The sequence below is a fragment of the Mus caroli genome, chromosome 11 (genome assembly GCF_900094665.2).
Source record: "Mus caroli chromosome 11, CAROLI_EIJ_v1.1, whole genome shotgun sequence".
In the NCBI taxonomy this organism is placed as follows: Eukaryota; Metazoa; Chordata; class Mammalia; order Rodentia; family Muridae; genus Mus; species Mus caroli.
In genome coordinates, this window is record NC_034580.1 from 71,029,634 (window position 1) to 71,057,604 (window position 27,971).

Consider the following 27,971-nt stretch of genomic DNA (forward strand, 5'->3'; position numbering starts at 1 on the left):
TGGCGGTATTTGTTCATGCTCCCTCAGCCCACTGCACTGGCTAGTGTGTCAGGCTATCCTTTATGTTAGTACCCAAAGTATGTTTAGATGGCCATCTTCCACATTTTGTTCCTAAGGATGGGAATAAAGTGCAAAAGTAGAGGGGGGTAGGGGCTGGCACAGTGAAGAATGAGGAGGAGGAAGAGGAAGAAGAGAAGGAAGAAGAGGAGGAGAAGGAGTAGGAGAGGAGAAATGCAAGGCAGAGAATGCACTGGAGTCAGCTGAGGGTTTCATCTCCACACAGATGACCCTCTGCAGTGACTTTATCTATCCACCTATCTCTTCCTACCACCCTAACTGTCTTTACCCACTTCCTATTTCAGAGCCCACCTGATCATAAAGCATCGAGCACTGTTTACCAAAAACACCCTCTAGAGATCTATATTTTTGTGCAATATCCACCAAGTTACTTTTGGCATTGTTCTCTATTGCAGATGAGAAAGAAACCTAGTGAGGAAGCTTCCCTGTGCCCTCTTCCACCCTGCATCAGCATGCATCCAGATGCCCCAATGGAACCTCTGAGGTTCATTGCTTATGAAGTACTGGGCGAGTCCAACTAAGTATCAAGCACACACTTCCTGTATGCAAGGCTTGAGGGCAGTAAGGTAAGATTGAAATACATTTAACTTAAAGAAGGTCATCACTGACAGCAGACGTTTGGCAAGATCTTCATGTAGGATTAATGGAGAAAGGGCTGTGTGGCCCAACAATCTGCAGCCTGGAGCCACAGGGAGTCTTTTCCACCTGAGAGCAAGTGTGAGCAAGTAAGAGTTTACAAATGCTCAAGTCCTGGGCAAGGGCTGTGGGCTACTGAGAATCCCTGCAGCCTTAGAATAGTCACAGTTCAAGGGAGTGACAAAATGCTGTTTGCGGAATGGGCTGCAGAGAAAGCCTGCTGCAGAATCAGGGAGAGAACAAACGGATGTAGCTAGAAGTGAGAGGTAGAGCCAGTAGGAGCAGGAGATGCTTAGCTGCATAATGAGGTGAGGCAAGTCTGCTACATGAGATCCTATCTCAGAAGCCAAAACCAAAGAGGGATCAGGTGTGAAGGAGAGAGTGTGGCTGTGGTTGAGATGCAAAGTGAAAGCCCCTGGCCTTGAGTGAGGCAGTGAGACCTCTTTGATTCCCACTGCTATCCCTTCAGACCTTTACCTTTTTTGAGATTTTATTTATTTTATGTGAATGAATGTTTGCCTGCATATTTGCCTATGCAATATGTACACTCAGTACCCAAGAAAGCCAGAAGAGGGTGGTGTATCCCCTAGGATTGGAGTTACAGATTGTTGTGAGGCCCCATGTGGGTGCTGGATATTAAACCCAGATTCTCTGGGAGTAGTCAGTGCTCTTGACTGCTGAGCCATTTCTCCAGCTCCTCATATTTTTAATATCATACAACACATTCTTTTTTCCCTGTCTTCTTTTTGGTCTTTCTCTCCCATTAGCTTATAGATGTGTTATAAAATATGATGTCATTTATTCTTCCCAATAGCTTTAAAGGGGAAGAAACCAAGGTTGGCAACATGAAGTACCTTTGCACAAGGTCACAGAGTCATTGGCACTGACCTCAGGTCTCTAGAGTACTATGCAGATACATGCCACACTGCTGTTCCTGACTCCCCCGCTGAGAGAAACCTCATGGACATGTGGTTTCCTTCTCGCTCTCCTCTGCAGCTTGAGCTTTGTGCCCAAGAACTGTGTAAGCATTTGCAGGTTTCACATAACATACTGTTAGGAGTTCTGCTGATTAAGTTAAAGATGAATGTGGAGTAAAGAGTATTACAGGGAACGATGAACAAAGGAAGACAAGCAATCGTCTCATTGCAGACTGGGCTCAGCATGATACGTGTGGATGGATCTGAAGTCAGCATTCAGAAATAATAAGTAGACTGGAAAGCAATGTAGCAGCGGCACTGGGAGGAGGTGGCCCAAGAGTCCCACACAGATTCAGCATGCATGCACTCAGAGCTGCACCCACTAACATGCACCCTTCTCACTTCTCTTGGGCTGGAGGTATGGACTTGCCTCTGGGGTGGGCTTAGGAGGAGACTGGGAGATGGGTTACATATGGACAAACGGAAGAAGCAAGTAAATGTATTGAGAGTGCGAGGAGCGTGCATCTTGCTATTGTGTTATAGAGGCAGTAATCAGCTTGGGAATCCCTGTGGTGCTAGGTTAGACTAGAGGTCTTGACATGAACCCACAGGCTTTAAGGTACAGGTAGTATGAAGATAGCCTGTGTGTGGATGCATCTATGCTCATGTGGGCACACGTTTCTCAGCTCTCTCAGCTGAGTGCCCAGGAACAATGGCACCCAGCACACTCACACCAGAGCCTGGTGTCTGAGATCACTCCCTAAAGAGAAATTGGGGAGCATGGAAGCAAGCATGATCCTAGGGCTGGACATAATGCACAAGATAAGCCTTTAGTGCATTTTAGTGTGCCAGAAAGAAAGGAGAGTGTTCAGGAAATGATAGGGTCATGGAAAAAGGATGAAGAGCCAGCTCAAGAGGTCCTCCTGGACACATCACAGGTAGCCTGAACACTAAAATGATCAGTTCTAGAGAGAAAAGGGCAATAGTGGGACAACTGGCGGAGCCAAGCAAGGCCTGGAGGCTGGTAGCAGCACCGTGCTGACTTTCATGTCCAGCTTTGTTGTTTGGGTTTCACGACAGGGCTTTGCTCTGTAGCCCAGGCTGACCTGGAATTTAAGGTTCTCCTGTCTCAGCAACTGAGCATTAGATCACAAGCATCTCCCACTGCATACACATAATGTGCTAGTTTTGATAACTTTTCTAAAGGTATAAATTGATTCTAATATAAAGTAAATTGAATACTTAAGGGTATTCTCTAGCCTCCCACACACATGTGCACTCACACTCTTCCCATGAACACACACACACACACACACACACACATTTTTAAATTTCAAGCCATCTTCAGCTATGTAGCAAGCTTTAGGACAGCCTGCCATACATGACATCTTGCCTCAAAATAAATAAATTAATGAATTAGATAAACACAACTGGTAAAATTCAACATGACCTCTGGATTTAACTGGTAATAAGAGATCAATGTGATCTTGAAGATTACATTACAGTTATGTAGACTGGGTCTTTTTAAACTTTTATATATTTTAAAAAGATCACTATGTACGTGTGTGTGTGTGTGTGTGCACATGCTGGGTGCTGGGAGCCCAGCATCAGTTCTCTGGAAGTGTACAGTGCTCTTACCCACCAAACCCAACAGAAGTTTATTGTTAGGTTTGTTTGCTGGTTTGTTTGAGGCAGTGCTGAGACTGAAACCCAGGGCCCTGTAGATGCTAGGTGGACACTGCCACTGATCTACCTTCCTACCCTCTATTTTTCATTTATATGCACACATGTGGGTCTGTCTACATATATGATGTATGTGTGCCCACAGGGGCAGAAGAGGTTGTCAGATCCCATGGAGCTGGGGTTCAGATGGTTGTGAGCATCTGATGAGAGTGCTGGGAGCTGAACTCGGGTCCTTGGCAAGAGCTGTTGTGTTGAGCCATCTTTCCAGCCCAGGTCCTTGATCTTAGGACATACACAGTCTTATTTCAGACTTGAGAGTTCAAATGGCTGAAACAGTGTATGTGCATAAACACATGGGTGTGTGTAGAAGAAAGGCGGGAAAGGCCAATGTGACAGAAAAGCTGGGGAAGGGGTAAAGACTTCTGTAGGCTTTCTTATTTGTTCTGAAAGTACACATTTTTTTTTTTTTAAACAAAACTAGGCTGTGGGTGTGACAAAGCTAAGAAGGGGTTAGGAATGGTAACAAGTTACTTTAAGGAACTCAGGAGAGTAAGCAGAAGTTGAGTCACAACAACTTCCTGACAAGGAAAACCACGGGATAGAGTGAAGACAGTGCTGATGTAGAAATCCCCCCACAAGTTAGCCAGGGGAATCACTACGAGCTCCAGAGCAGAAGGTGCAACACAGAAACGGGAAACCCACTTATGCAGGTAAGGGCAGCTTAGCCCAGCTTGTCACACAGGTGGTTTGCAGGAATTTGCTTCTTTCCTATATACTGGCTTGTGGGCCTTCTGCTGCGTGGCTATTTGCTGGGACAGGTTCTGCCAGAATGTCCCCTGGGCACAAAGAATGCTGAGAAGAGAGCACAGACCCCACGCCTGGCTCCATATGAAGTCTGCAGCCCCGATGAGGTGACCTTCCCACACAGGCATCCTGAGAGGGCAGAGCAGCCCCTGCACACCATCCACTGTGGACCAAGGAGCCACTTGTCGAGGTGTATCACTCGAATTACAAAGCCTATGAGACAGGCTGATGAACCTTAATGCAGACAGGACAAGACAGCCTAGAAGGGGTTAAGTGGCATGCTGAAGGCTTCAGGCTAGTCAATGCAGAACTCTAACTGAAATCCAGGTCCTCCTGGATGCAGGCCCCTCCTCTGTCTCCTGTGCTGGTGAGAGGTCTGTTCACCTCCCTTGCAGATGTCTGAGTGGAACTATGAGAGTAGTGACTGCACCCATCAGTCTGAGCTCTTTCTCAGCTCAGCATTCTCTGACCAAAGGAAAAAGTGGCTTTCTAAAGTCCCCTGAAATCATACACAAAATTACTATGTGTGTATAACTAATTTTTTTTGCTAAAGGTCTATAGTTTACTATTTATTCTTAGTTATTTATGTTACTGGGGATTGATCCTTATACATCCTAGGCAAGTACTCCACTGAGCTATGTCCACAACCCTCTTTTTACAGTGTATTTTTGAGGCAAGGTCTCACTAAGTTGCCCAGGCTGGATATGATCTCACTCTCTCGCCCAGGCAGACCTGGAACATGCAATCACTCCACTCTCCACTCCCCTGGGAGCTGGAATTATAGGCCCATACCTCTAGGAGTCTTGAAAGGATCTATGCCTTGTCGAAGGTAATAACTATTATAGGAATCAAGACCGACTCTGCTCTGCCAGGAGAGGAGTTGGAGTTCTTCAACTCTCTTCTGCTTCAAGCCCCTGCTCTGTGCTCCCGTGTGACTGCAGCTTCGGCAGCCCCCCAGTCCTGGGGGCCTGCCGCTCCCCAAGAGCTCCCTCAGAGCTTAGAAGCATCCTACGAGGGAAATGCCAGCCAAGCAGCCAGTGCAGCATCTTTCATAGGCCGAGAGGACCTGGGGAAGGAGGCCTGGCTCTTTGCCCAAAGCATCGTGAAAGCAACCTTCAGACTTTGATGAATCAAGTCCATGAAAAAAGTGGACAAAAAAACTGTGAAGGAGAAAAATAACTCTTTAGATCAGGAAGGTCTAGGCCAAGTAGCTTTTAGGTCTTTCTGAACTAAGGATTCTAAGGATCTGGGTTGACGGCTGGGGAGATGAGATGGTTCTGTTGATAAAGTGCTTGTTGCGTAAGTGTGAGGACCTGAGTTTGATCCCTATACTCTACATTAAGAAAATCCAGGTGTGGTGATGTACACTTACAATCCCAGCCCAGGAGAGAGAAGAGGAACCCCGGGGCTCACTGCCAAGCCAGTGTAGTCTACTCATTAAGTCCCAGGTCAGTATGACAGACCTTTCCTCAAAAAACTGAGGTGACGGGCTGGAGAGATGGCTCAATGGTTAAGAGCACTGACTGCTCTTCTAGAGGTTCTGAGTTCAATTTCCAGCAACTACATGGTGGCTCACAACCATCTGAAATGGGATCCAATGCCCTCTTCTAGTGTGTGTCTGAAGATAGCTGCAGTGTAATCATATAAATAAAAAATAAATAAATCTTAAAAAAAAACTGAGGTGACATCTACTGAGAAATAACACCAAGAGACAGGTGTATGTGCACACACACACATGCACACACACGAGGGTGGGCAGCTGTCAGGGTGCTTTCAAAGAACAAAGCAACATTGGTTACTAGTGTCTTCTGTGAGCCTGCTGGACACAGGGAGCAGCCTTCTCAAAGCAACTTTGCTTTTCTTGGTGTGTGCTGACTTGTGTTAACTGGAAGGTGTTTCACACGGTTTATATTCGGGGGTAGAAGAGAAGGTAAGAGTTTTTGACTATTGCCTATAAGACCAAGTGGGTGGGCATGGCGTGCCCCTAAAACATTCTTCTATCTTTTTTTTTTTTTTTTTGGTTTTTAGAGACAGGGTTTCTCTGCAGCCCTGGCTGCCCTGGAACTCACTCTGTAGAGTGAGGCTGGCCTTGAATTCAGAAATCCCCCTGCCTCTGCCTCCCAAGTGCTGGGATTAAAGGCATGCGCCACCATGCCCAGCACCATTCTTCTATTCTTCCTCACAACCAGTCAGTTTCCTACGTGTGTTCTCCTGTGTGAACCACAGTCAGGTTTTCCTAAGTGGGTCTTTGTATCCTGGGCCAGCCTATGTCCTCAAAGCCTGCCCTGCTCCATTAACCCAAATTTTCCAAACTCCACTGTCCAGTGACTTCAATAGTGACCCTGGCCACTATTAAAGATCTGGGGATAAGAAGGGGTCACCCTTCTTTGTGAATAGTCTTCTGGCAACAAGGGGCCATATGCCACTAAATGGACCCTAGACCACTTCTGACTGTGAAGAAATGGCTGGAGGGGCCTGGTTTGTGAGAATGTGTGGAGCCTGTGGGTCTGTGAAAGAGCATGTAGCTGGGTGACTCCAAGTCCTTAACTAATACAAATGGGGAAGAAGAGAGAACTTCCCTACAGTAGAATTCCAATTAGAAGGTGGAGAAGAAAGGATGGAAACAGATGGCCAGCATTAGGCAGTAAGAACTGCTGCAGGCAAGAATCATCAAGCCCTGATTAAATGAACCAGCAGTGTCAAGAAATAAGATGCTCCCACCCACTAACTCAAAGCATTCCCTGCAAGACGCTTAATATAAAGAAAAAGCCCTGTAACTTGACAGTGGAAAAGGCTGGCAGGGCTTCACCTTAGCAGACAGAGCCGACACCAGCAGCCACCTGACACACTGAGAAGGCACTGCTATGGTTTTCTTACCAAAAGTATATAACCTGGATTTTGTTGTTTGGGAGCACAGTCTCATATGCAGCTCAGGCTGGCTCCAAGCTTGAAATTGCCTGCCTCCACTCCCTAAGCCATGGGTTAGAGTGTGTGCTGTAGTGGCAGAGCCTAACTTGGGTTTAAGACAGACAATAAATACATGAATCAATGTGTGTGGAGCTCCAGCTGCTCAGAAAGCTGAGGTGGGAGGATTACTTGATCCCAGGAGTTGAGAGCAGTCTGGGCAACATTAGAAACTGTTTCAAAAGAGAGGGTCTGGCAGGGGGGTGGGGGAGGGGAGGGGAGGGGAGGGGGAGTGGGTAGGAGAGGCCCAAAATCAGGCAAATGGAAATGGATGGCATTTCACAAAGCATCTGAAACATCTGGTTAGCCCTCTAGGAATGGGAATGCCAAGGTCAGAAAGACTAAGAAGAGTCAAGGCGTAGTTGGGATTAAAGGAGGCTACAGAGACCCCACATCGAAGGGCATGGTTATGAGGTCCCAGACCAGAAGCAGGATCAACCCTTCTTTGGATTTGATAGGTATGTTTACATTAAGGCATTCACAGCCTGAGGAAAGCTAGTGGAAATTTTTGTGCTGTTTTAAAACTTTTATGAAAGGAAAAATTACTTCACAATGAAAAGCCAAATTATAATTGAAAGTATATACTTCAGGGAGTAGGCTCTCTTACAATGTCTGGGTGTCTGACACTTTGTGGGGGGAGTCATGTGGTTGGGGCCCACATAGAGGTAGGGGTGGGAGGTGTTCCGATCCACATGGACTCTGATACAGCCAAACTCAGGCAGCACAGATTTGTGAGGAAAAGATGCCAGTGTAGTGGCACATGCCTTTAGTCCCAGCACTTGGGAGGCAAAGGCAGGCAGATCTCTATGAATTTAAAGTCAGCCAGAGCTACATATCCTATCTTAAACAAACAAACAAACAAACAAACAAACTATGGGCAAAATAAAAGGTTATATACAGAAGATACAATGGTATTCTTAATGACCCTGGGAGGAGTTGTCCCTGTGTAGGAACCAACATGATCAGAGGCTAGAAACAAAGGCAGAATACTTGTCACTCACTTGTCCTGGGACTCAATGTACACGTAGAGATGAGGCTCAAAACACTTGGAAACAATGCCATGAAACGGGTTGTCTGGGGCCTTGGGCTTCTTTGGCTGGAAAGAGAGGAAGGAGAATATGAACGAGTATGAACTGTATGTTTGAGCAACCTCTGCAAGATTTTAAGCAATTTCAAAGGAAACACCGAAGTTCTTATCTCACAGATAAAAACAGTGGACACTGCGTCACTCCAGCATTATTGATCCAGTGAGCCACTGCCAGTTTGTCAGTATTTTGAACTTGCTGTATTTTGGATATGCTGGAAGATCCACTGCTACTCTGATGTTATATGCATCTCTGATTTGGAAGCTCATCTTCAGTGGATGCTTTAAAGTTTAAATCTGGCTGGACTTAACACTGGAGTTACCACTGTTATTATGCATCTTGACACTAAGCGCCTTCTGCCGTCCCCTTACAATACTCCTTCATGGAGTCTTACTGCTGCCACCGCACAGCCCAGGAAATGAGGCTGAGCTCTTGCAGCAATCCCACAGGCACACGGGCAGACTTGTTCCTTCCTGCAATGGTCCCAGATTTCAGACTTTGATTAACAAATAATATAAGAAAGAGAGGAGGGGGAGGCCAACAGAGGGGTTGCCACCTTGTTCTCTACTTTCTAGCTTCACCACTTGCAGTCCTTCAGCATGAGGGTATCCTGTCTAGAAAGCCTGGTGGGGAGACTGTCTTGTCCCCACACTGATACTTAAAAATTGCCAGGAAGCAGGTTACTTGGCAGCAACCATTTAAAAATTGTATTCTCTTCCTAATTCCTTTCCAATCATCTAAAAATAAGAATCTCTCTGTTAGTTTTAAAAAACTGTTAATCTGTCTACTGTCACCAGCAAAGACTCTATACCAAAGGTCCGAGAGTTCAAACTGAATACAAACCATGCCTGTAACATACTTGCTGACTAGAACTGCTGCTTACAGACTTCCCTTCCTCTCTTTGTAGCTCTGGAGATCAAACCCAGGGTCTTGTACACTAGTAAGCACTCTACCACACTTCATTAATCAGCTTAGTGAGGAATAAAAGCTTGAACTGAGCACAGTGGTATGTTTCTGCTACCTCAGTACTCCACAACAGGAGGAGCTGAAGTCTGAGGCCAGCCTGGGCTACAGAACAACATACTGTCTCAAAAAAACAAAACAAAACCCCCCAAAACAACAACAACAAAACAACAAACAAAAAAGGGGCTCAAGATGTTGCTCCACTGGTATGTTAAACACACACACACACACACACACATTCTTTCTCTGTCTCTTTCTCTCTGTGTGTCTCTGTCTCTCTTTCTCTCTCTCTCTCCCCACCTTCCTCTGTTCATAATGTACAACACACTAAATTCAGAGATAAGCATACTTCTGTAAATTAATACTGTCATCAAAGCTGCAAGTACACCCTCTTCCTCTCACCTCCATTATGATTATGAATATGATGATGTTAACTGGTAAGAATATTTTATAGAAGTCTACTCTCTTAAACTACTTCTATCTTAATGCACACTAAAAAAAAGATAGGTATTGACGCTCCACTCCACAAAATGGTGGTAGACAGTGAGCTCGAGTCCAAAGTGTTTGAGATCACAGACTTCACCACAGCCTCAGAATGGGAAAGATTTATTTCAAAAGTTGAAGAAATCTTGAATGACTGGAAACTGATCAGACACTATCTCGGAAAACCACTGGAAAGGCTTCCAGTTTCCATCTGCGCCCGGAGCTGATCCCGTACTATAGCGCTCCTTACCCAAATACCTCTGGGAGACAGCGGGTCTCCCAAGAGTGCTGACAAGCCTGTGAGCACAGGTAAGACCACCACTTCTGCTCAGAGGGAACCATCTGGAGCCCTCAGAGACAGCAAGACCAGCTAACACCAGAGATAACCAGATGGCAAGAAGCAAGGGCAAGAACATAAGCAACAGAAACCAAGGCTACTTGGCATCATCAGAACCCAGTTCTCCCACCACAGCAAGCCCTGAATACCCCAACACACCATAAAAGCAAGACTCTGATTTAAAATCACATCTCATGATGATGATAGAGGAATTTAAGAAGGGCATAAATAACTCCCTTAAAGAAATACAGGAGAACACAGGTAAACAGCTTGAAGCCCTTAAGAGGAAACAAAAAAAATCTCTTAAAGAATTGCAGGAAAACACAACCAAACAGGTGAAGGAACTGAACAAAACTGTGCAGGATCTAAAGATGGAAATAGAAACAATAAAGAAATCACAAAGGAAGACAACCCTGGAAATAGAAAACCTAGGAAAGAGATCAAGAATCATAGATGCAAGCATCACCAACAGAATACAAGAGATAGAAGAGAGAATCTCAGGTGCAGAAGATACCATAGAAAACATTGACACAACAGTCAAAGAAAATGCAAAATGTAAAAAGCACCTAAACCAAAACATCCAGGAAATCCAGGACACAATGAGAAGACCAAACCTAAGTATAATAGATATAGAAGAGAGTGAAGATTCCCAACTCAAAGGGCCAGTAAATATCTTCAACAAAATTATAGAAGAAAACTTCCCTAAAGAAAGAGATGCCTATAAACATACAAGAGGCCTACAGAACTCCAAATAGACTGGACCAGAATAGGAATTCCTCCCATCACATAATAGTCAAAACACCAAATGCACTAAACAAAGAATATTAAAAGCAGTAAGGGAAAAAGGTCAACTAACCTTTTTCCCTTATAAAAAGGCAGACCTATCGGAATTACACCAGACTTCTCACCAGAGACTATGAAAGCCAGAAGATCCTGGCCAGATGTTATACAGATCCTAATAGAACACAAACACTAGCCCAGGCTACTATACCCAGCAAAACTCTCAATTTCCATAGACGGAGAAACCAAGATATTCCACGACAAAACCAAAATTACACAATATCTTTCCACAAATCCAGCCCTACAAAGGATAAGATGGAAAACACCAACACAAGGAGGGAAGCTACACACTAGAAAAAGCAAGAAATCAATCTTTCAACGAACCCAAAAGAAAATAAAACATAAAAATAACATCAAAAATGACAGGAACTGCCGGGCGTGGTGGCGCACGCCTTTAATCCCAGCACTCGGGAGGCAGAGGCAGGCGGATTTCTGAGTTCAAGGCCAGCCTGGTCTACAAAGTGAGTGCCAGGACAGCCAGGGCTACACAGAGAAACCCTGTCTCGAAAAACCAAAAAAAAAAAAAAAATGACAGGAACCAACAATCACTATTCCTTAATATCTCTTAACATCAATGGACTCAATTCTCCAATAAAAAGACATAGACTAACAGACTGGATATGTAATCAGGACCCAACATTTTGCTGCATACAGGAAACACACCTCAGTGACAAAGGCAGACACTACCTCAAAGTAAAGGGCCAGAAAACAATTTTCAAGCAAATGGTCCCAAGAAACAAGCTGGAGTAGCCATTCTAATATCGAATAAAAGCAACTTTCAACCAAAAATTATCAAAAAGGATACAGAAGGACACTTCATACTCATCAAAGGAAAAATCTACCAAGATGAACTCTCAATTCTGAACATCTATGCTCCAAATGCAAGGGCACCCACATTCATAACAGAAACTCTACTAAAGCTCAAAAGCACACATTGCACCTCACACAATAATAGTGGGAGACTTCAACACCCCATTCTCATCAATGGACGGATCATGAATTGCAGAGATACATTGAAACTAACAGGAGTTATGGACCAAATGGATTTAACATTCCATCCTAAAACAAAAGAATATACCTTCTTCACAGCACCTCATGGTACCTTCTCCAAAATTGACCATATGACCAGTTACAAAACAGGCCTCAACAGAGACAAGAAGATTGGCATAATCCTATGCATCCATCACATCACCACAGACTAAGGCTGGTCTTCAATAGCAACAAAAACAACAGGAAGCCCACATACACATGAAAGCTGAACAATGCCTTACTCAATGATAACTTGGCCAAGGAAGAAATAAAGAAATTAAAGACTTTTTAGAATTTAATGAAAATGAAGACACAACATACCCAAACTTATGAGACACAATGAAAGCAGTGCTAAGAGGAAAACTCAGCTCTGAGTGCCTCCAAAAAGAAACTGAAGAGAGAGCATACACTACCAGCTTAACAGCACACCTGAAAGCTCTAGAACAAAAAGAAGCAAATACATCCAAGAGGAGTAAACTGCAGGAAATAATCAAACTTGGAGCTGAAATCAACCAAGTAGAAAAAAAAGAACTATACAAAGAATCAACAAAACCGGGAGCTGGTTCTTTGAGAAAATCAACAAGATAGATAAACCCTTAGCCAGACTAACCAGGAGGCACAGAGACAGTATCCAAATTAACAAAATCAGAAAAGGGGATATAACAACAGAAACTGAGGAAATTTTAAAAAATCATCAGATCCTACTACAAAAGCCTATTTCAACAAAACTGGAAAATCTGGATGAAATGGACAATTTTCTAGACAGATACCAAATACGAAAGTTAAACCAGGATCAGATAAACCATCTAAACAGTCCCAAAACCATTAAAGAAGTAGAAGCAGTCATTAAAAGTCTCCCAACCAAAAAAAGCCCAGGACCAGATGGGTTTAGGGCAGAGTTCTATCAGACCTTCAAAGAAGACCTAATACCAGTACTCCTCAAACAATTCCAAAAAACAGAAACAGAAGGAACACTGCCCAATTTATCCTATGAAGCTACAGTTACACTGAGTATTCTCCCTTGCAGATAAAATGGTTTCTGTCTAATCAGGAACTTTTCACAATTTCCTTTTATAGAGGACTTCATAGGAGATTTTTTTTATACTTCTATCTTGTTTAATGTTCCAAATAGATTTTAAAAACTGGTTGAGTGCATACTACTTTTAGCTTCAAAAGATATCATGTATATTTAAGAGGTATTTAACTATTATAAATTATTTTTATGACTTAAAAAATGTCAATACTGAGTATATTTTAAAATAAATTTTATTAGTTTAATAAAAAATTAAATTAAACTTAAAACAAAAAGCTAGGAGTGGTGGCACATATCTGTATTTGAGCTATATGGGAGACAGAGGCAGAAAGATAGCCTGAGAACAACCCCGGCAATATGGTGAGACCCTGTCTCAAAAAACAAAGAACTGGGCCAGTGAGCAGGTTCAGCACTTACCACAAGATTGCCAACTTGAATTGGATATCAGGACCCACAGAGTGGAAGAAGAGAACAACTCCACAAGCTGTCCTCTGACTTCCATACCAGTATCAAGATATGTGGTCCCTTTCCTCCACTCTAAACAAACAAAATGTAATACAAATTTTTAAAATAAAAATAACTGCTAAAAACTGGAAAAGCTGCCCCCCAGTAACAGACAGAAATCTATCTACTTTCTTAGCATCTGGTTATTTACAAGTCACTTTAATCAGTCAAAAACATCTTTTAGTTGGGCATAATGGCTCATTCATATCTTTAATCCCAGGTGGATCTCTGTGAGTTCAAGGCCAGCCTGGTCTACAGAGCAAGCTCTAAGACAGCCAGGGCTACACAGAGAAATCCTATCTAAAAAAAAAAAAAAAAAAAAACAAAGACAAAAACTCAAACATTTAAAATTTAATTTTCAATAAAAATTAAATATTGCTGGGTGTGATGGTTCATGCTTTTAATCCCAGCATTTGGTAGGCAGATGCAGGAAAAGATCTGAGTTCTGGGCTAGCCAAGGCTACAGAAAAGGGGGAAGGTGAGAGGGGGACCTTTACAACTTTATATACACCCTATAATTTTGTTTCTCTTTCACATCTAGTAAGTTTCATGTTTTTAAATTTTAGCCCAGATTTCTTAAAAATTCTGGTTCTGTTTTTGTTTTTTAAGACAAAGAGCTTCATTCTGTACCCTAGAAAATCCTTCTGCTTCTACCTCCTAAGTACTGAAATACCAGGGATATCCCATTACACCTGCTCAAAACTCCGGTCTTTCTTAATGATAAATATCCACCAGATCTTGTGGATCTTACCACGTGGATCTCCCACCAATGCTGGGCCCTGGAGAGGACTTTGAGAGGGTCTCTGGGAAAGCACAGGGCTTTACCCAGCCCACAGCTGCTCACCTCAGAGCACGGGTACCAGGAGCTGGTCTCTGTTTCTTCTAGGTTAACACAGATGACCCATCATGAAGGCTGTGAGGGGTATGCGCATGCATATGTGTGTTCACCCGTGTGTGTGTGTGTGTGTGTGTGTGTGTGTGTGTGTGTGTGTGTGTGTGTGAGAGGGAGAGAGAGAGAGAGAGAGAGAGAGAGAGAGAGAGAGAGAGAGAGAGAGAGAATGATCCTGAGCACGAAGTGTAGTTACNGAGAGAGAGAGAGAGAGAGAGAGAGAGAGAGAGAGAGAGAGAGAGAGAGAGAGAGAGAGAGAATGATCCTGAGCACGAAGTGTAGTTACCAGCTGGCTAATAAAATAAAGGTTTCTCCAGCTGATCCCAACAACGCATCTTCACGTGGGTTCTGGGGGTTGAGCTCAATTAGTCAGGCTTGTACAGAAGCACCTTTTTCTGCCTCAGCCTTCCAAGAAGGGGCGCAAGTTTATACTGCTTTGCCTGGCAAAAAATAGTTTAACTAACAAGTGGTTCCAAAGACTGGATCTTGTATATGAAGACATTTTAGGAATATCTTAATCTGTGGTTTTGCTTATAGTTTCCTAACTGTGTACAAAACAACATATGGTTTTAAGCGCATGTCTAACAAGTCTAAAGGCTCCTTGGTGAGTATAACATACAGATCTGTACTTGGGAGAACACCGCTTTGTGATGCTCTAACAAGGTCATCTAGACTGATGTTCATGGGTCTTTCCATAGTGAGGCTCCACAGAATACACAGAAGCTGCATCAGCAGACAGGCAGGTGCCCCAAGTCCACCTCAGTCTATCTCTGCCTTGTCTGTCATTAGTCCTGTCACCACAGTGCCTAGTTCCTGTTGATGTATTCTATGAGCTGAAGCATGGCAGGGATAACAAGAGGCACTGCCCAGGTTTCTTTCTCTTACCACTTTTTCACAGGGCTGCCCCGGCCCATGGCTGCTCTATGAACATACTCATGTTTAGTGAGTAGGTGCTGGAATTTCAGCTCACACTGGTGTCTCCCTTTGCACCAGGCAGCTCCCCGAAGAGCTGATCCTCAGCTTAAAGAATACACTAAGTCATTTAGCAGTAGCACTCAGGCTGGACTGCTGAGTGTGTGAATTCTGTCCAAGAGCTGCAGATGTTTAAGCTATTTCCTCCCGGAGTTTGATGGAATAATAAAAGGTTACTGTTGTCACAGTAAGGAGGTCTGCAGCTGGTCCCATTTCCTTTTATTACTATCCAATGTAAACAGATTAAATCTAACTGCTTGGATCACCAGAAGGGTGCATTTGTAAACCAGAAATTCCTGATTTCTTCTCTCTCCTCCTGTGCCCTCAGTTCCTTTTCAAATGTTCTTTTTATATTACTGGGAATATCTTGGCAACTAGGCACTCAGGTCTTCTCATGAAGTAGACACTACTTTTTCAAGTTCACTCCTTTCTCAGCAGCTAGGCACAAACTGCAACAGGGAGCAAGAGCTGACCTTGACCCTGGGAGCCAACTGCCTACTGGCTGGAGCAAGGAGATGGCTCAAGTAACGTAGGACAACAGAAGGGGCTCCCTGCTAATGCTGTGGAGTCTCTTCCCTGCACCCCAAGAGCTCCCGTTCTTCCGGTACATAAAATTCCAGAAGCCAACTGGCTGCTGGAAAGGCAATCTGAGAGTCCATCTAGCAAGCCAGAGGTGTGAATAACATATGGGGGGCATTAGTCACTGTGTGAGTGTTACTACTAATAAAGAACAGCCTTAAATGACGGGGACATCGCCTAGATCAGGATTTGTTATTAGTTTTGTTTTGCTTTGTTTTTTTTTAAACACATGTAAAACTTTAGGTGTAAAACAAGCTTGGCCTGGAGGTCCACACACAAAGTAACTGAGAACGGAGCTGCTATGGCTGCAGGGACCTTGGTCTCTTTCTCTCCCAACTCCCCAAGGACCATCAAAGAATACAGCATGAAGGTTACAATATGACAGCATGGAGGCTGAGAGAGCCTAAAACCTATCTAAGGCTAGCACCTGTGAGCAGCAGACACAGGCCCCGAATTCTCATCACTGCAGAGTCCTGCTTTCCCCTGCCTGCTCGTCCAGGATCAGTCATCACTGTCCTTAGAACCTTCAGGTCTTGGTCTTACAACAGTCACTTCAAGCTTTCATGAAGAGGAAAAAATTTCAAGGCAAAACCAAAGTCATATTTTATCCAGCAAAAGGGTGCAAAGGTAATGAAGGGACTCTGCCGACTCAGTGTAAAGGCACCCAGAAGTAACCAGCTAACACAGAGCTCTGAGCGCTCAAACTGCATGGCTCTAACTAATCAAGGCAAAGGCAGCTTATAGAATGGGGAGGCAGGAAGGCCCCATACAAAGCATGACTGCACAAGGCATGTTTCTATTAAGCAGGTGGCCCAGTGGAATTTACCAAAAAAATTGAAGCCCCTCCAATCTGAGTACTTGCTCCCACTCTGAAAACTGCACAGGGGTCAGAAGCAATATCCCCTTGTCTGTGCTACCTAATAATACCACAGCTTTAAACAAGCTACAGCTAGCCCCACTTTTCTGGGATAGACTCACAGCAACCCTCAGTTCTTCCCGATTACTTTTGCCCATAAACTTCACTTCTATGGCCTTCACTTTTTAATAAGACATAAAGTGTGTATGGGGGGGGGGGTGCTAGGAAAGGAATTCAAGTTTCCATCTGCTAGACCTGCCTGCTAGTCCCACCCCTCCACTTCCAAACTTATAGCCCTGTGTGAGCAAGCTGGTGAGCCTCTCTGAGCTGTACTTTCATCACCTGTAAACCAGAGGGAGGCAGAGTGAAAGTGAAATGAAAGAAAGCGTGTAAAGATTTTGAAATTATAAAGTGCCTTAAATGTGAGGTATCTGTGTTATTACAATTACTTAATCAATGGAACAGACACATTTAATGGCTTCTAGGAATTCTGCTGTCTGACTCCTGTCAGAATTCACCCAACCTTGCCACTTGGAATGCAGAGCTAGCTGCACAATGTGTGGCTGTATTTCCTCAAGCTGGCCTCCCAGCTACCTCCCTTTGGCTGGTGTCTGGAGAGAAACAATGCCACCAAATAACCCTCTAGCAGCCAAGTGTAGAGAATGAAAGAGAAGGAGCTCTAATCCAGAAAGGAAACGGCTGACTTACTGCTCTAACATCTCTTGTCATAAAATAGCAATGAAACAAAAACACCATTCTGTAGGAAGAAGGGACAGGAAATTTTGAGCTGGACAGAAAGTGCTGAAGGAAATTAAAAGTGCTGGTGTGCTCCGAAAAGAAACTCCAAAGGCACTGCTGGTCACCCTGATGTTTCCAAGGCCTCCCCACTGGCTTCCAATTGGCTAGCTCTGTGTGGAGGGCTCTCCCAGCCCGGGGATGGCATGGCTAACCTCAGAGTATCTTGCATCATCACAGCACTGGAGGAGAAGAAGGGAGCTGCCTGACAGCCCCAGAAGATGCTGAACAAGGCAGAACTATAACTGGGCAGCCCTGTGCACAGGCTGAGGCAAGCATGTGGTGCTTCATGCTGAGTGGAGGCTCTTCTGCAACACATCAGAGCAGGAACATTGTTCTTCGTCATCTGATTGCGTCCTTATACAAGGCCTTCTGTAAAACCCACTTTGTCATGATCTCTGAGTGTGATCCTGGCCAGATCATACGTGAAGTGAGCAGCCCACTTTCAGGAAGAGCATGAGTTACACACTACAATACAAGCAGACTTACTTGCTCTAACTCTCCTTTCTCCAGAGCCAGCTCCTCCATCTCTGGTGTTGTCTCATCTTCCAGGAAAGGATTGGTAGATGGTGGTGGGGACTCCAGCTTTTTCTATTAAGACATGAGAAAGGTGTTATTTTTGAGCATGAGCCTGTGGGGCAACTCACTTTATCCAAGTTTTTCTAACATCTGGATCATTGGATTTGTCCTCATAACAAGGTTGGAGGCACAGGGACCACATCCTCACCCAAATTGTCCTCTTCCACTTTCTAGAGCCTGCGCTGTCTACCCTACTCCGATTCTTTTTTATTTTATTTTATTTTTATTTTTTAAAGGCAGGGTCTCTCTACATAGCCCTGGCTGTCTTAGAACTCACCATGTGGACCAGGTACCCTTATTCCAATTCTAATCTGGCTAAAACTCTCACTCATCCTTTAGTCTTCATTTGAGAGGTTTCTTTTTCTGGGAAGCCTTCTTCATCTGCCGAGTGTGGGTTACATGCCTTTGCCACGTGTGTATTCCTCAAGGGTGTTTATAAAGCCGGGTATAGTTGCCTATACCTGTAACCCTTATGTTACAGGGTTACATGGAGACTGGTAACCAGATACTTGCTGGCTGCTCCAGTTGAGAAACAGTGAGCCTATCTCAAGGGATAAGGCTTAGAAAGAGAATCAACATCCTTCTCTGGCCTCCACATGTACACATACCTGCACACTCATACACATGAACACTCACACACATGCACACTCACACACATGCACATTCCAACACACACACATAATCAGAAACATCTTTTATGCTTAAGTGCTAGGAGTTTCAGCGAACCCAAATGATAAGCAAAAGGGCTGATTGATGCTGGGGTGAGGTGATGTGGCAAGGGATGGATCCTAGAGACAAGAGGCTACGTCAAAAAGGAGTTTCCAAATGTATTTGTGACATTTTAGCATCACCAGTAATATAAACTGATATAATTCCTAAAACCAGGAGAAGGCCACAGTTGGATGATAGTGTAAATGGCTGCAAAGTGCCAAGGTATCATCCAAAGGTATTACAAACAAAAACCAAATGTAAACTGTTGTAGTAAATGCTTCATCTCAAATGGGAGTTTCTACCCCACCTTTGATCATTCACTTCCCAGATAAAAGGCACACAACTTTTATATTTATAATAAACCTTAGCACTACAACTGGGTATCTACCCTCTAAGCTATTAGTTTTTACCTCCCTATCAATAACCTCAAGTTATGACTTGCCATGTTCCACGTGGGCAGTTCATACTCGGCTTGGCCAGCCTATATAGCCAGTTCTTACAATCCGTTACCCCACGGTGTCTCTCTTCTCTCCATCTTCTTCTCTCCCAGAAACCAAAACCCCTAAGGTATCTGCTATGAGCTTTAAGATAATTCTATTTATACACATTTAAACTACTAAATTATTGTCTAAAGCACTTGGGTGCTATTTTGTAGTCAGAAAATGGCTTCTATATATGAAGAAAGCCTTGTGATGACTACATCAGCTTAAGGTAATCATTATTAAGGCAATGGCTTTTGCAGAAAACTGGCAAGAAACAGTGCATTCAAACAATCAGGCAAACATTTAAGGTCTGCATCCTCTGCATGCTAGCTTCTCGATCTGCTGTAAATCATGTGTGTGTGTGTATGTGAGAGAAAGAGAGAGAAAGAGAGAGAGAGAGAGAGAGAGAGAGAGAAGGGGAGAGAGGGAGAGGGAGAGAGAGAGACCTATGCTCTTAAGCCTTGACTTTGAAGAGTTGCTAGTCTTTGGCCAGGCACAGAGACACACGCCTGTAATTACAACACTCTAGAGCACAGTTCTCAACCTGTAGGTTTGTTCTAGTCAGAATCCAGTCTGTGCTATCCAGTGAGTTCCAGAACAGTCTGGAACTCGGTAAGAATCTGTCTAAAAACAACAAACAAGCAAACAAACAACATTGCTGACATTTTAAGAGAGTGTGGGAATACTCATATTTTAAGGGAAGGGGAAGAATTTACCAGACCTAAACTTTAACATTAAATTAGTTAGACTAGGCATGCTGATGGGTACCTGAAGTCCCAGTTTGTTTTTTTTTTTGTTGTTGTTGTTTGTTTGTTTGTTTGAAAAGTAAGGCAGGAGAATCGCTTAAGCCAAGGAGTTTGAAACCAGACAGGGCAATACAAAACATCATTTCAATAAAACAAGACAAGACAAAACAAAACATAACTCCCTAGCTAGAGATATAGCTCAGAGGTAGAGTTCGTGCCTAGACACAGCTACACAGTGAGTTCAAGGCAAGCTTGGGCTACCTGAGAGTCTGCATCAAAAAATAAAAAACATAAAACAAGTGAACAATTAAATTAGTTAGGGGCCTTAAATTCACTGAGTGGGGGAATCACACTCCTGAGTAGAGTTGCTATGACTCGGGGTATCTGGTGCCTCGTGGGGGTGAAAAGCAGGCCCCTTTGCTAAAATTAAAGCCCTGCTCTAAACCATTCCATGAAAGAAATGGGATCTGAACTTTTAATAGTAAATGTTCTTTATCTACTGCTAAGTCCATTAAAGTTGGGAATAACAGCTTGACTTTTATATAGCTGAACTTCACTTTTAAAGCATAATGTGTTATTTATTGAATAAATGAAGAAACAAACAAATAAAACCAGAGTCAAGGAAACAGACAGTGTTCCTGGAGTCTATGTCCCACTGAGGAACATATCAAATGAAAGGATAAAAGAAAAAGGAAAGACAACATGAAAGGCAGCACTGGACATGAAGAGCATCGTGAAGCAGGACCCCTCAACTAGAAGTCACGGTGAGTTCCCTTCTTCTGTCCACACACTGATGAAGTCATGGAGGGAATCATGGACAAGAAACCTCTAGCACATTCTTAGGGCACACACATTCCTTCATCCACTCACAAATGGATGTACTGGGTACCCAGGAAAGCATGGAGTAAGATAGACCTGCTCTGCTCTCCATCTGCTAAGACTGAGGCTTCAATCAACCACAGAAACATGCCATAAGGGATCTGAAGAAAAAGTAATTGCTATGAAGACATGCGGTAGAGGGGCAGAGCCTCTGGAGACAGGATAGGAGAGCTGCTCCTGAGCTTCATGAGGGTAAGAAGTGTGGGGTGAGTGCTTTCTAGGCTTGGGCAACAGCATTCATTTGCCATGCAATGGATATTAATTATGTGTTTGCCCCATCCAGACTCCCTGTGCTGCATGGGCAATGCAGAAGGAATAGACAAGGAAGAGAGGCCCTGTGAGAGGGGACTGAGGACCTGGCTGGCTGGAGCAGGGAAGAGCAGGAAATGTAAGTAAGGGGAGGCAGTAACAGCATGAGTCTTGGGGAATCTGCAGGAAGGATGGCAGAGGTGTGAAGTACAAGGCAGAGGGCCCAGTCTAGTGCCTTTTGTAGGCATGGTAAGAATCTCTTCTCATCACAAGAAAGTGGCACCATGGGCTTTTACAAGTAACAGATACTAGTTTGGATTTAAAAACAAAACAAAGCTAGGTCTCACTATGTTGCCCAGGCTAGCTTTGAACTCCTGCGCTCAAATGATTTCCTTTAGCCTCTCAAATATCTAGGACTAATAGTTCTTTGTCTAATATAACTTCTAAAAATGACAGCAAGATGTCTCAAGGTGAAGACATTTGCCATGAACACCAACGACTTAAGTTTAATCCCCAGAACCCACACAGGGGAAGGAGAGAACTGACTCCTCCAAGCTGTCCTGGCCTCTACATGTGTGGAGCAAGCAAGCAAGCAAGCAAACAAACAAGCACACACACATACATGCACACTCATGCACACAAAGTGAATGAATGGATGAATTGAATTTTAAAAACGTAAATAAAATCCTTCCACTGCTTTTGGGAGAAGATTGCACTAGGAACAGGAAAAGGCACGGAGCTGCTGTAGTGCTGCAGGGAGAACTGAGGAGGTTGGGACTGAGCTGGAGGCACGGGTTCTGGAGGGAGTTTGGACGGGGGTGGGGGAGGTCGAGGCGGGGTGTGGAGGTGGGGGACAGGGGACCAGGAAAGGAAAGGGAAAAAAAGGGCTGAGGCTCACACACTTTGGCTGGACACTCACTCAGATGAAGACCCTGTACAATAGGGGTTGGGGGGAGAGCTCTGGCTCTGGACCTGACATATCTGGTTCAAGTCCAGGCTCTACTACTGGATCTGCCTAGCTTCTTAAGCCTCAGCTCTGTTCTCAAATGGAAAACAAGCAGCCGGACACGTGATTTGGCACACGGGAAGAGGCTAATGAGCAGTCGCTTCTACTATACTAATAGGGATGATGACTTCAGCAAGGCCTTAGGCTTTGTCTCTTCCTTCTGAGACTGTGTCTTAGTAGGTGGCCAGGTTAGCCTTGAACTTGTCATCTTCCTGCCTCTGTAATCACAGGTGTGCATAAGTGTGCACTTAGTGAAGCAACACACTGAAAAAAAAAGAAGTAAACCATTTGTTTTGGGCACCACACAGACAGTCTGTCGCGCTGACCCAGCTCTCTGGGATCTCTCTAAGAAACAGAAGCAGTGGTGCTCAGTTCACAGGTGTGAATGGCTCACCACACGCTTCCTCCTTCCTAGCCCCACTACTGTGCACTCACCACCCTGCTGAAAAAATGCTTTTGTACCAAGCCCAAGACATGGTTCAGATGGTCACGCCACTGCTCAGATTACCGAGGCATGGGGAAAACAAGGTTTTGCCAACAGTAACCACTGGCAGAGTGCAGCCCTCTGGGTGACAGCCGCGCTGTCAGCCATCCTGGTCACACTTCTCCTTCCTACTCTGCAGCTGTTGTAGACCAGGGAGAACTGCTAGCTTGGATTTGGATTTTAAGTAACTTGAATGACACATTCTATAAACTCTCTGCTGCTAGATGAAATGAAGCATTTGCCAAGAAAGTAAGAGATTTCCAATTTTAAGAGTATCTGCTCTTTTGGCGATGATGACAGTGGATCTCAAGTCCAAGAGGGAAGATAAAATTTTTCATATAGCAACTTAATTCCCACTGATTGGCTCACATGGGATTCCTAGCACCTTCCAAACAGAAGGGGCCACACACAGGCCAGCCAAGCTGTCTCATTTACTGTGAGAAGAGTCTGGCTTCAGTCAGGTATGTTTCCACATCTGGGCCTGCACACACAAGTCCTCTTTGGAGGCCCTGGCTGGACATGTTACATTATCAAAGAAGGAGCGCTGAAATTTAAGGCCATTTTCCCCCTTTCCCTGAAGGAGCAAGCTTTCAGTTCTGAGATGAAAGCCCCATACTCTGCACCTCTCACCCTGTAAACACTGCGCTAGCTCAGTTCCTGACTTGTACTTTGCTAGGCAGCCTGCGGCGTTAGCTGACAATCACCAGCGCGGGGTGGGGGCTGAGCGCACCTGGTGTTTACTATCCTTCCCACTCTTGCTGCCACACACTCATATCTCACATTGGATGGTATTACGGGTTTCTTTCCCCTACTAACCCATAAGTATCTGTCCAATTCAACTTCTTTTTCTCTGAGCCTCAGTACAGAGCCCACTTAAAGAGGATTTTCTTGTTTGACTAATACTTACTCACAAATGTTTCTACATAAAGGCTTTTGCTTTCTTTACAGAAAATATAAAATGTGCATATTGTGTGTGTGTTCATAAGGGAGTCTCAAAAATAGACTAGAAAGCTCCAGCTAAGGAGAAAAAGAACTTACTTTAAAAGTATTTTGTTCTCTATCAATGTTTAACATGTAGGTAACAGCCAGGTATAAAGTTGCACACATGTAATTAATCCCAGCACTTGGGAGACAGAGACAGGAAGATCAGGTGTTCAAGGTCAGCCTCTGCTACATAGTGAGTTTGAAAAAGATTTTATATATGCACAGAAGAGAAACCAACATATCGTAAGTCTGAGGCAGAGTTGGGAAAGCCTAGGTATTGACCATGGTCTTCTCCAAAATGGCTAAACCAGCAGACTCTCTTTAGACATGACCTGCAGTCATAGCAACCAAAGTCCTCAATTCTGATGGGAAAATGGATCCCTCCCTTTCTGCTTCTTCACGCATGCCTATTATTTCCAAATTTTATCTTGACTAAGTATTAGCTTCTCCTTAGAGATAGGCACAACCTAACTATCCTTTAGGATACTCTCTTAGTTAGGGATTTACTGCTGTGAACAGACACCATGACCAAGGCAACTCTTATAAGGACATTTAATTGGGGCTGGCTTACAGGTTCCATTATCATCAAGGTGGGAGCATGACAGCCTACAGGCAGGAATGGTGCAGAAAGAGCTGAGAGTTCTACATTTCATCTGAAAGCCACTAGGAGAAGACTGGCTTCCAGGGGGCTAGGATGAGGGAGGGTCTTAAAGCCACACACCCACAGTGACACAAGCATACTCCAACAAGGACACACCTTCCTGGGCCAAGCATATACAAACCATCACAGGTGCTATTCAAATGTTGGAATATATTCCTTTAGCATCAAGAAATCATTTATAGGGGCTAGAGCGGCAGAGATCACCTAAGTCCACCATCAGAAAACACAGGTGTTTACATTACTATTCATAAGAGTAGCAGAATTTCAGTTATGAAGTAGCATCAAAGACAATGTTATGGTTGGGAGTTCTACCACATGAGAAACTGTATTGAAGGTCCCAGCGTTAGGAAGGTTGAGGAGGTTAGGAAGGTATGGAAGGTGAGGCTGGAGTGGATAAGAGCTCTTGTTGCTCTCGTAGAAAACCAAGGTTTGGTTCCAGCCACACTCATGGTTCACACTCATCCTTAACCCAGTTCCTGGGGAATCTGATAATTTCTTCTGATTTTGGGTACCAGGCATGAGTGCATGTGTACATGTGTGTGCACAAATGCGCATGCACACACACACACAATCTCTTACACACAACCTTATGAAAAAAAAAACTTTTTAAAAAATCACTTATAACTATTTTCAAAGTCTGATGAGAGATGCTCAGGTATAACAAAGCTAGTTCCTTGCTCACAACAGATCCCTGGGAAACCTTAAGCTGCCCTTCTCTCCTGATGGCCTCCCTGGCATTAAGTTGCCAGGAGGGTGAAATGCTCTGTGCAGACTTTTTACCTCTCTGCTCTTGTGTGCAAATGTCAAGGCTAACAAGCACAAACTGGGTGTAGTGGTGCCTGCCTACAGAACCAGACCCAGGAGGTGGAAGCAGGAACATCCCAAGTTCTAGGCTGTAGGACCCTGTATCCAAAACCTAAAACAAGACAAAACAGAAAAGTGTTTCTGTAACTTTATAATGTTATTTTTTAAGCTGGGTAACATTAAAATGACCTCTAAACTAAATGACAATTCTACTTTGAAGGACAACCTATGCACTAGCCAAAGGAAATGGCCCTAGCAGCATTATATAGGATTCTTTTTTTTTAAGAAGACAAAGAAAGAAAAGAAAATTCAAATTCGGAGAAACAGTTAACCCCAATCTACTCTGCTTTCAGCAGAAGGCTGGATAGAATTTGCTCACCTTCAATCTAATCATCAAGTCACTAAAAATGCATGTGGATACAGTTAAGTCACATATAGACATTTGCTTTTAATTTCAAGGCATGTGAGCCTTAGACTTTCTTAAATCCCTTCTTCAGGGTCAGAAGTTGAGGCGAGAGGCAAACACACTGGCTGCTCACTCCTGTAGGAAGAGCTGAAGGAAAGGATGGGGCTAGAACTTGAGAGCCCTGGTACAGGCAGACAAAGCAAGACCATCCTTAAAGCTTTTCCAGTTAAAAATGTATCATGCGTCCTTTACCACCAAAGTCTCCAACCACTTAAAAGAAGGCTGGGAAGTGTGTGTGTGTCTCCTGGGTCAAGGATTTATGATCTGAAACTCCCTTAGGAGCCTGACAGGAAAAGTAACTCCTGAATGATTATAAGGGAGAATGACAAACTAGTTCTGCCAGAAAATGTCAAAGTCACATGACCAGAAAGGCAAGGTCTGGGGAAGAGGGTTCCTAGCTACAGAGTACAGCAACTACCAGATGACAAGGTTCCAGACCAGGAGCCAGTCCAGTCTACAGAAATCAAGATGAAGAAGTACTGTCCAACCAGAAACAAGCATGCCAGCTCCGCCCATCCAGACAGAAGTAGCTGTTGACCAGCCAAGTGGCACCCAGATAGTGCTACACATGTTCTCTACAACAAAACACAACCAAAAGGCACTGTCTTCACACACAGGAGCAGAGCCCAGGCCAGCATCTCATGGTCTGCTTGGCTGACTTGCTCAGCAGCCTCGGCCTGTCTACAAGGACCTTCCTTGCCCAACCATTATTCTAGAACTTTATTTTCTAGCTACAGCATATTCCTTCTAAGAAGTAATAGAAGGGTTGCAAAATGACATTCTTGCTCAAGTATCCACATGTAGTTTGGCCATATCCACTCCCTTTTCCTGTCCTGTCCTCCTGAGCCCCAACCCTAGCATTTTTGATCACTGGGGGATTTCTTGGATTAGTGAGAAGATCATTGTGTCCTGGACAGACCTGGGTTTGCAGGCATCCCTGGTCATCAGCTACAAGAGGACCATCTGTTCTGTGATCCTTCAGTGACCTAACAGTAAAACAGAAATCACGAGGAATGGGAGCCTGCAGACAGAGGTAGGGTATGGCTTAAAACATGCATGTGGCTGAATGATATTCCAGAATCTGTTGTTGAGGCCTGGCCTTGCTCACTTGTGCTCTACCCCGCCTAGGCAATCAGAAACCAGGGTGGGCTTGGTGCTCAGAGCTGAAAATTCTCTGCCCTGTCAGGCTGAAAGCACACTGCCTACACCTCTGCTGAGAAGCAGGGCTCAGGTAGGGCTAACATGAGGGTCTTGCAGATGCTGCTAAGTACAGGCTTCTCAGCAGGACACATACTCACCTTTCTGTGGGAGGGTGTTGTTTTGTTTTATTTGTTTATTTGTTTGCAGTACTAGGAGGGATAGAACCTAGGGAGGGCCTTGTGCATGCAAGGCAAGTCTCTATATGAGCTAGTCCTAGCCCTGACACACACACACACACACACACACACACACACACACACACACACACACACACACATACACACACACACTTCTTTCAGTGGTTTTCCTGCTAACTAGTCCCTTTTGGGTTTTTTTTATGTGTTTGTTTGGTTGGGTTTTTTTGGTTTTTTGAGACAGGGTTTCTCTGTATAGCCCTGGCTGTTCTGGAACTCACTTTGTAGACCAGGCTGGCCTCAAACTCAGAAATCCGCCTGCCTCTGCCTCCCGAATGCTGGGATTAAAGGCACGTGCCACCACTGCCCGGTGCTAGTCCCTTTTGTGACTTGCAGTTTCTTTTTCTTTTTTCTTTTTTTAAAGATTTATTTATTATTATATCTAGGTATACTGTAGCTGTCCTCAGACACACCAGAAGAGGGCATCAGATCTCATTTTGGATGGTTGTGAGCCACCATGTGGTTGCTGGAATTTGAACTCAGGACCTTTGGAAGAGCAGTCAGTGCTCTTAACCACTGAGCCATCTCTCCAGCCCCTGCAGTTTCTTTAAGGACATGGTGGTTTGATTGAGATGTTCCCTAGAACCTTGGCATTTGAATACTTGTTCCTCTGTTGGTGATATTGTTTGAGTAGGATTAGAGGTGTGGCCTAGCTGGAACAAGTGCAGGCTCTGAGGCTTCAAAAGTCATGTGCCATCCTAGTGTGCTCTCTGCTGCTGCTTCCAGATATGAGCTGCCTGCCACTATTCTAACTGCCACGTAGTACTGGTTTTGTGTGACAACCTGACATAAGCTAGTGTGATCACAGAGGAACGTGCCTCAGTTGAAGAAATGCCTCCATGAGATCTGGCTGCAAGGAATTTTCTCAGTTTGTGATCAATGGGACAGGGCCCAGCCCATTGTGAGTGGGACCATCCCTGGGCTGGTAATTCTGGGTTCTAGAAGAAAGCAAGCTGAGCAAACCAGGGGAACCAATCTAGTAAGCAGTACCCTCCATGGCCTCTGCATTAGCTCCTGCCTCCAGGCTCCAGCCCTGCCTGAGTTTCTGTACTGACTTCTTCCATTGAAGGATAGTGATC

At 44.3% G+C, this 27,971-nt stretch overlaps 1 protein-coding gene across 2 annotated transcripts in view; it reads right to left on the bottom strand.

Moving 5' to 3' along the window:
- Vps53 (VPS53 subunit of GARP complex) overlaps nucleotides 1–27,971 on the bottom strand; it is a 131,343-nt gene that overhangs the window by 39,881 nt on the left and 63,491 nt on the right. For both annotated transcript variants that reach the window (XM_021176885.2, XM_029483685.1), the window contains exons 12-13: nucleotides 17,937–18,038; nucleotides 8,084–8,178 (exon numbers count right to left, since the gene is read on the bottom strand). In XM_021176885.2, the coding sequence (XP_021032544.1) occupies nucleotides 8,084–8,178; nucleotides 17,937–18,038 (197 nt within the window). The remainder of the gene's footprint in view (nucleotides 1–8,083; nucleotides 8,179–17,936; nucleotides 18,039–27,971) is intronic.